General features: G+C 41.9%; 1 protein-coding gene across 7 annotated transcripts in view; it reads right to left on the bottom strand.

Annotated features, from left to right (window-relative positions):
* SVIL (supervillin) overlaps window positions 1–12,269 on the bottom strand; it is a 124,725-nt gene that overhangs the window by 31,880 nt on the left and 80,576 nt on the right. For all 7 annotated transcript variants that reach the window (XM_040434244.1, XM_040434242.1, XM_040434246.1 and 4 more), the window contains 4 exons: window positions 6,576–6,723; window positions 6,035–6,124; window positions 1,387–1,473; window positions 671–848 (listed from right to left, as the gene is read on the bottom strand). In XM_040434244.1, coding sequence (XP_040290178.1) covers window positions 671–848; window positions 1,387–1,473; window positions 6,035–6,124; window positions 6,576–6,723 — 503 coding nt within the window. The remainder of the gene's footprint in view (window positions 1–670; window positions 849–1,386; window positions 1,474–6,034; window positions 6,125–6,575; window positions 6,724–12,269) is intronic.

Raw genomic sequence — 12,269 nt, 5'->3', positions numbered from 1 at the left:
ACAGACCACCCGAGCATTTGGTCATTCCTCTACAGTCTAGAAAATCATGTTCTGAAGGCTGTGTATATATCTGCTGCGAGCCACAGAGGTGAAATAAGGAATGATGGTGAACACATTGATCCATCTAAGGTACCGCAACACGATACCCATGGGTCAGAAATGCATGGGAAAGTAAAAAGGAAAAGCCAACTGAGAAAACAAGCCAGCTATGGGTATTATTATACTGCGAGACCACTCCGAATATAAACAATCTATATGGGGCCCGGGGCTGGAAGCAGGAATGAAGAATGGCTGAAACACTAGAACATCCTCGATTATTCTAAAATAATTCACCGTCTATAGTCATTCATGTCCACTTAGCATCCAGCTCATTTCGAAAATCAGAAGAACTGGTTCAGCTCATGCCTGACTGTAGAGTGGAATCACAAGGGAAGCAACGTCAAAACCATGGAGGCACTCGAGTAAGAGGTGACCGATTATCTGCACAATATAACGTCGACTTGGTCGCTTGCAAACCCACAGCCTCAGAACAGACCTGTAGGACTGCAAGAGGCTCAGCCATGAGAGCGGGCAGTGAAGTTCTAGTGATACTTGGTCTTCTTGAGGCGACGTATGCTGTGTAGTCACAGACTTAAACGGACTTGCCCAGAGAATGATTACATTGACTCACTTTGGTTCTTCAGTGTTGAACAAAAGATCAAAATCATCATCAAAGAAGAATGGCGCAGGGCTGGCCTGGAACTCCAATGGCCGGTAAAAGCGAGAGAACGTCTCCTCGTCATCCAGTTTCATAACTTCTTTCACCGATTTACTGGTGACTGTAAGTGTTGTGTCCTGCAGACCCCCAACTGAATAAAAAAAATAAAAAATAAATGGCATTTATACCCAAAATTTTGCATGAAGCAAACAACACAGTAGCTTTAAAATGAATGTCCACCTTTTATCAGTATTAGCTGCATGAGGCATAACTTTAGTGATTGGAGGGGCAGAGCTCCAAATCCCCTGCATACATAGAGATTTACAAGATAACATGGCGGCTGCCCGCAGCCACCACTAGAGGGGGCTAACTACATAAAGCAGGGATCAGCAACCTGCGGCTGTTCAGAAACTACTACTCCCAGAATGCTTCATTCACTCCTAAGGGAGTTAAAAGAGCTGACGAGCATGTTTGCATGCTGGGAGTTGTAGTTTCACAGCAGCTGGAGTGCCGAAGGTTGCTGATCCCCGACTTAAAAGCATTGTTACTGTGTGTGGTCTATGTATTAACCCTACGCAGCAAGCGCCCTCTACTGGTTGCTGAGAGTAGCCAGTCACAGTTGTTGCTGGAATACATTTTAATAATTACTGAAATAGAAAAAAACTTTCCCTGAATCTGTTAACACTCACCTTTATTGTGTAATCTTCCCAAAAAGGACTCCAGTTTATCCAGTTTTCTATCAGATTCCAACTGCATTTCAGGCTTGGCTTCGATTTCTAGAACGAAAATAGGACGATTGATAATATTTAATCAGGGCACAATATGACCTGCATCACTGTGGGGGTTGTGCATAGAAATGCAAACAATGAGAAAATTAAAGGGGTTGTCTCACAAATAATATTCAACATATTTTTCAAACAGCACCTGGATCTGAATACTTTTGTAATTGCATGTAAATAAAATTTTGTATAGCAAGTGAGTTATTCACGGAAATCTATTAGTACAGCGCCACCTGCTGTTTGCTCCATTTCTAATTTCTCTGTCCTGCTCACTGAGATGGAAGCACATACTCCGTTCCATCCTTCAACTGCCAGCAGCTGCAGTAGAAAGGACACACCCCTATCACAAAGTGCACGCCCACTAAGCTGCCAGCTTGAAATAAATCTAGCAGCACAATTGGAGCAATGAATGGGCAGATCTCTGGATCCACGTGAGGTACAGGGCTGGTTATAAGTTTGCTAGAAAGAGACTGTCGTGTACTATAAAATAATCAGATTTTTACATTAATGGTGGGATAACCCTTTTAATTGCACCAGGAGAAAACAAGAGGGGGGCTAAGAAGACACATCGAAAAATGCTAGAAGTTCAACAGGGACACCATAGAAAAAGAACACAACGGCCTTAAGAGTGAATACACCGACTACAGCAACAGTTGAGCAATGTCTTGCCAGCTATTTACTCTCCGACATGGATTAGGTAATGACCTGAATCTAGTGTAAAATCCAACAAACAGGAGGAGACCCCCCCCCCCCCCCCCCCCCTGCCCATCTCTATCTGCAATAGAAGACTATGTTAATCCCCGATCCTTTAGTAAAAACTCCCCTAATTCTTCTGCTAGTCAAAAATGGAGGAGACAAGGAAGATCACCTGCGTCTCTATAAGGGTATGTTCACACTGCAGATTTTGATGCTGTCAAAATGCGCTACAGTTCACTTTGGATGCGGTGGACGCGCTCACCGCTTTGCTCCATGGAATTTGCTTCACTGAATGGAGATAAAATGGTGAGCAACCACCCGCCACGGCTTCAAGCTGGGTTGGTCCAGACACCGCGCTAAATAGGGCGCAGTCTTAGCTCTTTCTCCCATTGAATTCAATGTCGGAACACCACGCATTAGCCCCCTGAATTTTAGTGCGGAGTCTGTGCCGAAATTCCTCTGGCATAAACTGCTGTGTGAACATCCCCTACAGAAAACTCTGCAGACAGACAAACTTGCTCACTCTCTCTCAGTTTACAGTTTTCTATCCTTCGTGTTCCTCTATGGCTGAAAACACCCAGGTATTTAGTTGTGTTTTTCTGCACGTCTGCGATTTTAGCTGTGTTTTTTGCACATGCAATTTATGGTGTCGTTTCTCCTTTATGAACTCAAGAGGTCAGCTAAAAATCTATGAGAAATACGATATAGAGGGCAGAAAATAGTTTTTTGCTTAATGGTTTATAATTAGTGGTGTATTTTTTTTATCTCTGACTTTTTTTTAAAATACAGCATGTTGAAGCTGTTGGCATTTTTGTCAGGATTTTTTTTTTATCCCCATCTCTATAGGGGAAAAATGCCAGAACAAAAACCGCCATCCAAATATTTTTTATTTTTTTGCAAAAAAAAATAAAAAATGCGAGTGTACCTGTCAGCAATTCTAACCATGCTAAACTAAGCATACTACGTAGGGGCTGGGTAAACTAGGACATACATGCCTTTCGTGGAGCTTTTATCAGGAGCAGTGTGAATATGAATTATTTTTCCACTTTTGAAAAGGCATAGGAGGCGGAGCTCAACTGTGAAGCACTCTATATTGAGCGACTTCATAGGGCATTAATGCAGAGAGCACTGTACAGTGAGGTTCTGCCTCCCCTACACTTACAGGGACAGAATCTGGAAAAATAAAAGTTCATATTCTCACTACTCCTGATAACAAAAGGTATGTGTGTACTGCTCTCTACAGGCCCAAGCTCAGCAAATTTGCAAGAGCAAAGCATAGCATTTGTTTCAGTGCACAGTTACTGTACTATAAACATGGGTACTGCACATGTCACCATAATAAGAATGTGGGAAGAAGAGACGGCTGATGAAATGAGGCTCCCTGGGGTTGTGGCGACTATTTTCCCATGTGTATTTTCCCTGGCCATACACATTAGATGAATGTCTGCCCAACTTGCTGATTTTGGCACGGCCGGCTAACCATCTAATGTATATGGTCCAATGGCAGATGGCGGGGGAAAGAAAAGTCGGGAATCTTGGAATACACTTGCCTGAGGTGTCTACACACACCTTACTCCCCTCTGCCCATTAAGGCACATGTACTGGAAGGAACTGGCAGATAAAATATTGACATGTAAACAGTGCTGACGGACAACCACTTCTGGCAGTTGTAACAAGGTCCATAGATGGGCCTCCCAGATTACAATAGTATCCTCCAGCGGACTCAGGTTCTGACACAATGATGGACCCCAAAGGTGCAGCAAAAGACAAACCCATTTGAAGCCAATCACTTGTCACTAGAGATGGGTTGATAACCAAAAAAGCCTCACTGATATATCCTGCATATTATGATGCAATTATGTAAGTTTATGTTCTGTATAGAGGAAAGGTGGAATAATTTCCTGTTGTGGATCAGAGGAACCCCTGTGTGACCCTGCTCGAAGAGCACAGATATTGCATATCTGCATTTTAGGCCGTCTAGATGTACAGTCTTGTGAAAAAATTAGGACACCCTTTGAAAGCATGTGGTTTTTTGTAACATTTTTAATAAATGGTTATTTCATCTCCGTTTCAACAATACAGAGAGATTAAAGTAATCCGACTAAACAAAGAAAACTGAAGAAAAGTCTTTTCAAGATCTTCTGTAAATGTCATTCTACAAAAATGCCTATTCTAACTGAGGAAAAAGATAGGACACCCTTGCCCCTAATAGCGAGTGTTACCTCCTTTGGCTGAAATAACTGCAGTGAGACGGTTCTTGTAGCCATCTACCAGTCTTCGACATCGGTCTGAGGAAATTTTACCCCACTCCTCAATGCAGAACTTTTTCAGCTGTGAGATGTTTGAGGGGTTTCTTGCACGTACAGCCCTTTTCAAGTCACCCCACAGCATCTCAATGGGATTCAAATCTGGACTTTGACTTGGCCATTCCAGGACTCTCCATTTCTTCTTTTTCAGCCAATCTTTGGTTGATTTACTAGTATGTTTTGGGTCATTGTCATGTTGCATGGTCCAGTTCCGCTTCAGCTTTAATTTTCTAACTGATGGTCTCACATGTTCTTCAAGCACCTTCTGATACACAGTAGAATTCATCGTGGATTCTATGATGGTGAGCTGACCAGGTCCTGCTGCAGCAAAGCAGCCCCAAACCATGACACTTCCACCTCCATGCTTCACAGTTGGTATGAGGTTCTTTTCTTGGAATGCTGTGTTTGGTTTACGCCAAACATGTCCTCTGCTGTTGTGTCCAAATAATTCAATTTTGGACTCATCTGTCCAAAGAACATTATTCCAGAAGTCCTGGTCTTTGTCAACTTTATCGCTGGCAAATGTCAGTCTGGCCTCGATGTTTCTCTTGGAAAGCAAAGGTTTCCTCCTTGCACACCTCCCATGCAAGTTAAACTTGTACAGTCTCTTTCTGATTGTAGAGGCATGTACTTCTACATCAACAGTAGCCAGAGCCTGCTGTAGTTCTCGAGATGACACTTTAGGGTTTTTGGATACCTCTTTTAGCATCTTGCGGTCTGCTCTTGGGGTGAACTTGCTGGGGCGACCAGTCCTGGGCATGTTGGCAGTTGTTTTGAAAGCCCTCCACTTGTAGACTATCTTCCGGACAGTGGAATGGCTGATTTCAAAATCTTTTGAGATCTTTTTAAATCCCTTCCCAGACTCATAGGCTGCTACAATCTTTTTTCTGAAGTCCTCTGACAGCTCTTTTGCTCTCACCATGGTGCTCACTCTCACTTCAACAGTCAGGAGCACACCAAACTAAATGTCTGAGGTTTAAATAGGGCAAGCCTCATTCAACATGCAGAGTAACGATCTACTAATTATGTGCACCTGGTGTGATATACCTGTGTGAGATCTGAGCCAATTTAAGAGGGAATACATGTGAGGGTGTCCTATCTTTTTCCTCAGTTAGAATAGGCATTTTTGTAGAATGACATTTACAGAAGATCTTGAAAAGACTTTTCTTCAGTTTTCTTTGTTTAGTTGGATTACTTTAATCTCTCTGTATTGTTGAAACGGAGATGAAATAACCATTTATTAAAAATGTTACAAAAAACCACATGCTTTCAAAGGGTGTCCTAATTTTTTCACATGACTGTATACACCACCCAGTTACGGCTAGTTTCCCATACACGCACCGGCCGACTCTCGTAATGTTAGCAGGGTAGCGGCCAGATCTCCACTGAACCTCATAATAGTTCAGCAGACATTCAGGTAACGTCTGGCAATGCTGGATCCAGAAAGCTCCAGCAGGCTGTTCTCTGCCAGATCTCTCGCGGGGTATGTAAAACTAGCCTTACTAAGCATATCAGATAGAAAAGTAGGACCAATGTTAGCACAGAAATCTACAGACCTTCAGAGGGCTTCGTAACGACATTGACAGACTTGGGTTTAAGAGCCAATGGTGATGATATCGGCGTTATGGCGGTAGGTGAAGCCAAGCCTACAATTGAAACAGTAAGAGAAAGTACAATTACAGAAAATTAGAAAATTACAGTAATTACAAAAAAAAAAAAAAAAAAGAAGAAATAGAAAAAAAATCCCTACATGACAGTCTGCTTCTTTCAGGATCAACATATCATGATGTTAAGGGCTCATGCACAGGCGGTAAGTGCTGGTTACCATGGATACCAGCTGTGTGCATGCAGACTTTTTTTTTTTTTTTTACTTCAGCAAAAATGTCCTATCCTGGGATGACAACAAGCTGCTAACATGTCCTCCAGTGTTACTGTCCCACCCAACAATCTAACCATCAGGAGCCATGCAGGAAAATAATTGGACATTGCAGTTGTGCGTAACCCCCCAACCATATCTTCACATCATGTGAGCTATAAAGTGTAGTTCCAAAGAAAACCTGTATAATAAATCCAGCGAAATAAACTAAGGCCACAAACCTTTTTTTACCATTCGCCCGGCAACAGAAAACTGAGTGGAGTCATTGGCGGCTCCAATGCCCTTCGACTTCCAGGCCTCTTCTCTAACAGTAATCTGTTGCTTCCTCTCCTCGATGGTCATACGTGCATCACCATCAGTGACCCTTTGCTATGGAGAGAAAAAGTCCATTAGTGAGGGGATAAAAATTATTTTACAGCATATTCCCAGCATACTGTATGTGATCAAAGCCCGAAATTATCAGCATAAGACAACCCGGACACGAGCCCCACGTACAAGGCGGAAGCTTCTGTGAAACACTGTAAATGACCACAGCTCCTTTCCTTTACAAGTAGGGGAAGATTTACTGTGTAAAAGTTCCAGAATTTTGGCACAATTTGCACAAAAAAAAACTGAGTACGGTATATGCCTTGCTGGTTTAGACGCTTATAGACACCTTTTCTGACTCGTCTAAAAAGAGAGTGATTTACTGGAAAGTGGGTATGGCTTTGCTGGAAAGGACAGTGTGGTTTTAATGCACCAAAAAATTTGACACTTTTTTTTTTGGAGTATAGCAAGTCGAAAATGATGTGGTGTAAAAGGTTAGACTGACAGTCTAAAGGTGCACCAGATTTATCATCCAGCATCAGCCACTGTTCATCTACGGGCCAGGTCACACAACCGATTTTGATAAACACTAAAAAAAAAAATCTGAAAAAATTTTCACATTTGTGGGGTTTTTATGCTTTTTTTTTTTTAACCAATGGGTGTTCAATACAAAGCTGCATTTTCAGCTTGAGGTTTTTGATTCCGACCTATGATGTTTTCAACATCCTATAAAGAGGCCAATATGTATATGCCCTACAAAAATACCACCATGGCTGCTGGGTTTAATAAGACACCACAGACCCAAAAGCACACCAAAAACTGAAGAGAATAGTACAAATAAAAATAGTTTGTAGTGTGTTTTAGATCTTATGAATACCTTTCAGCAAACAGCTGGTTGTAGTGTTTTTTTTTTTTTTGGGGGGGGGGGGTGGTTTAAATAAATGATTAAATAAAAGGACAAACTGGTTTTTTGCTGTTGCATTTTTCACCTTTAAAAGGTGTGCCTTTTGGGTCAAGAGAGACTTTTTTTTTTTTTTTTAAATCATAGTATGCTCTGTGGTCTGGGAGCTGCAGTAACATCTAGGAATGCATTTGCTACAATTCCAGGAAACTGTCCATTTACCGAATAGCAGGACATTAAAAGAATCCAAGCTCTTGAACAAATTGTTCCAACATTAGGTGCAAACTAATTTATTTTTACTAGTTTTTTTAGACCTAGCCAAATGATAAAATTCTGTCTGCCTGTAGTCACCACTAGAGGGAGCTTAGGAGAGAGTTGCATGTGGTTTATCCCTTTGGTGACCAAGCAATTCCAAAAGCTACAACCTTTATTTTTCTGCCGATGTAGCCATATAAGGCTACTTTCACACTTGCGTTATTCTTTTCCGGCATAGAGTTCCGTCCTAGGGGCTCAATACCGGAAAAGAACTGATCAGGTATGTCCCCATGCATTCTGAATGGAGAGTAATCCGTTCAGTTTGCATCAGGATGTCTTCAGTTCAGTCGTTTTGACTGATCAGGCAAAAGAGAAAACCGTAGCATGCTACGGTTTTATCTCCGGCTAAAAAAACTGAAGACTTGCCTGAATGCCGGATCAGGCATTTTTTCCCATAGGAATGTATTAGTGCCGGATCCGGCATTCAGAATACCGGAATGCCGGATCCGTCGTTCCGGTATGCGCATGCGCAGACTGAAAAAAAGGTGAAAAAATAAATGCCGGATCCGTTTTTGCCGGATGACACCGGAAAGACGGATCCGGCATTTCAATGCATTTTTTCGACTGATCAGGCATTTTTAAGACTGATCAGGATCCTGATCAGTCTTACTAATGCCATCAGTTAGCATACATTTTGCCTGATCCGGCAGGCAGTTCCGGCGACGGAACTGCTTGCCGGATCTCTCTACCGCAAGTGTGAAAGTAGCCTAAGGCTACTTTCACTCCTGCGTTGGGGTACTTTCACACTTGCGTTGTTTGATTCCGGCAGGCAGTTCCTTTGCCTGAACTGCCTGCCTGATCAGGAAAACTGTATGCAAACACATGTCATTTTTTCTGACTGATCAGGCATTTTTCAGACTGATCAGCATCCTGATCAGTCAGAAAAATGCCTGATCAGTCAGAAAAATGCATTGCAATACCGGATCCGTTTTTTCCGGTGTCATCAGGCAAAACGGATCCGCTATTTATTTTTTTCTCATTTTTAAAGGTCTGCGCATGCGCACTAATACATTCCTATGGAAAAAAATGCCGGACCCGGCATTCAGGCAAGTCTTCAGTTTTTTTTCGCCGGAGATCAAACCGGTTTTATCTTTAGCCTGATCAGTCAAAATGACTGAACTGAAGACCTCCTGAACGGATTATTCTCCATTCAGAATGTATGGGGATATGCCTGATCAGTTATTTTCCAGTATAGAGCCCCTGTGACGGAACTCTATGCCGGAAAAGAAAAACGCTAGTGTGAAAGTAGCCTAGGTGTGGATCCGTCTGGTATCTGCACAGACGGATCCACACCTATAATGCAAACGCTTGTATCCGTTCAGAACGGATCCGCTTGCATTACCATGAACAAAATAAAAAACTTTTTTTTTTTTTCATGATAATGCAAACTGATCAGTTTTGACTTACACTGAAAGTCTATTGGAGGCGGATCCATTTTCAATTGCACCATATTGTGTCAGTGAAAACGGATCCGTCCCCATTGACTTACATTGTAAGTCAGGACGGATCCGTTTGGCTCTGCATCGTCAGGCGGACATCAAAACGCTGCGTTTTGGTGTCCGCCTCCAGAGCGGAACGGAGGCAAACTGATGCATTCTGAACTGATCCGTTTTGGGCCGCTTGTGAGAGCCCTGAAATGGATCTCACAGGCGGGCCCAGAAACGCCAGTGTGAAAGTAGCCTTAGGGATTGTTTTTTGCAGAACAAGTTGTAGTTTTTAATGCCACCATAACTTGCTGATTAACTTTTATTGCCTCTTTCTTGGGGAGGAAGGGGGGTCGTCAGGCCTGGGAAACAAAAACAACCACATTGTCATTAAGTTTTTAGGTTATTAACTTTGAGGCGTTCATTTTTCAGCATAAATAACTTTATTCTCTGGGTCAGTACAATTACAGTCATACTAAATACATATATGGTATTTTTATACCACTTTTGCACAATTCCCATAACTATTTTTTGTTTCTACAAAGCTGTTTGAAGGCTTGATTTTTGTACAATGACCTGTAGTTTTTGATTGTGCTTTATTTGCGCTTTTTTTTGTGTGGCAAATAAGCCAAAAAACAGCAAAACAGCAATGCTGGCAATGTCTTTTTTTTATAAACGGTGTTCACCATGCGGGATAAATTATAATTATGTGATAATTGTATAGTGAGGGTCTTTACAGAGGCAGCGATACCAAATATATTGAAGGTTTTTTCTTTTTTCTTTGGAAATCATTTTTAATGGAACGGGTGCATTTTTTACCCCTTTTTTAAATAAAACAAACTTATTTTTACTATTTATTAATCCTACATGGGGACTTTGATCATCGATCTTATAATCGCTCATACAGTACACTGTACTATATATGTAGTACAGTGTACTATATACTGTTAGTAGGACACTGGCACAGCCCGATAGGCTTACACAGCAGGCCTAGGGTCCTTGATTAAGCCCCCGGCCATGCCATGCTAAGACACTGACATCCCATAATCTCATTCGCAGCAGTGCCAAAGCTTGGGAGGGGGAGCCCCTCGCTCTAATCCACTTAGATGCCACAGTCACTATTGACCCTGGCATCTAAGGGGTTAAGCGGCCTGAACCGGTGCTTTGGCCGATCTGGACTGTTAGAACAGGAGCCCGACTGAGATATGAGACCTGTGCAGCACTTAGGCTAGGTTGAAGTAAAAAGACAGCGACCCAGTTGCCCATTAGTGGCCGCTGTAAAAAAAAAAGGCATCACTAAGGCTGGGTTCATATCACGTTTTAGGACTCCGTTTGACATATACGTACGTTACTTTTACAATGGAACGCTACGGTGAAAGGATGCCACTGTATGGCATCAGTCTGAGGCATCTGTTTAACAGATACGATTTTTGGATATGTTAAAAGGATGGTAAAAACGTGATGTGAACCCAGCCTTACAGGTTCTAATAAAACAGTCTGGAAAAAGCTCCTAAGCCCCCTAGTGGTGACTGGAGGCACCAAATATATATTACCATTCACAGTTTGAAATTTGCAACCAGACAAATCAGTCACTGACCAATATATAATATGATACGCAGAGAATGTTGGACCTAAAAATGACAGTGTTAAATGGTGGACATTCCTTTAAGGTCTACAGTAAAAAGATCCATTGCACACAAATTTGTGCAGATCTGGGATATTAACAATTGCATTTCTATCATTCCAGCAATTCTAATTCCCACTATTTCCAGATTGTTTTTTATGACTACAGAAATACGGCACCCCTCCCCCGCCGCTACTCCCTTACCGTCAGTGATCTCTCACCCAGAAAGACACTGTAAGGCAAAGTTGTGATGAGAACCATGACAGGAAGGAAACTTCCCTTGCTCTCCGCTTCTCAAAAGGCAGTTCAGTGAGAAGACAAAAGGATCCTACATAGGGCACAATGTGGGGGTCACTGGACGGAGCACCTGTGCCCTTCATTCACACTCACTATATACCTGCTGATGGAGATGTAGGGTGCAAAATAAAAAGGTGTCTAAAAAATAAGTTCAAAATAAAACCTTTTTTTTTTTTGCAAAACTATGGCTGCTGTTTCCCAAGTTCGTAAAGAAAACAGCAAAAAAAAGTGAAAAAATACACTGCAAAAACTTTTGTATGACTGTATAAAATCAGAGGCACTAGACCTAATATGAGAGAAATTTGGGGGTCATCATTTGTAGAGGTGAAGTTAAACATCCCGATCACAATCCTAAAACGTAAAGATAGGTCCCCTTTAATGGTTTCAAAACGCATTGAGTTGATTACAGTTCCAGCCATGATGACCATTTCCTCATTGCTAGTCCTTCTGTGGGCTTTTTGTGTTTGAATAGGTGGTAATAGGTTGTAATAGGTGGAATACCGTTTCACCCTCACGAGATATGGAATGAAATCATACCCTTTGTATCAAACCCATCTTTGGACCCAATATGGAAAATCTCACCAAGAAAACTGAACTCGTATGGGAAGTTGATAGACAGCACTGCTCACTAGCTTTACATGCTGAAAGGTCTTAAATGTCACAAAGGGCAGAATTTACTAAGAATCTGCCGCTTGCGCAATCCTCTTAATAAATATGCCACGACTACGCCTGTCCGTGCACCAGAGAAGCAAATATATGTAGCCTCCAATTTGTGCTATAATTTACACCCGTTTCTGGGGTGAATTAAAGTAAATCTGTTGGTCCAGAAAGCGTGGCAAAAAAGTGAAAAAAACTTGTGAAATTTCCCATTGTTCTGCTGCATGGCCCATTTTTGATAAAAAGGTTTAATAATTTTTGGGGAGATGTATTCCAAAGGCTAGTTAAGAGACTGAATCATAAACCTAGCATTCAATAGATGCCGTCTTGGAACCCATAATCTGCCCATGTTGCAAACTACTCTAGGACAGGGATGCCCAACCTGCGGACA

This window comes from Bufo bufo, chromosome 5 (assembly GCF_905171765.1).
Source record: "Bufo bufo chromosome 5, aBufBuf1.1, whole genome shotgun sequence".
Taxonomy (NCBI): Eukaryota; Metazoa; Chordata; class Amphibia; order Anura; family Bufonidae; genus Bufo; species Bufo bufo.
This window is presented reverse-complemented; position numbering and strand designations above follow the sequence as displayed.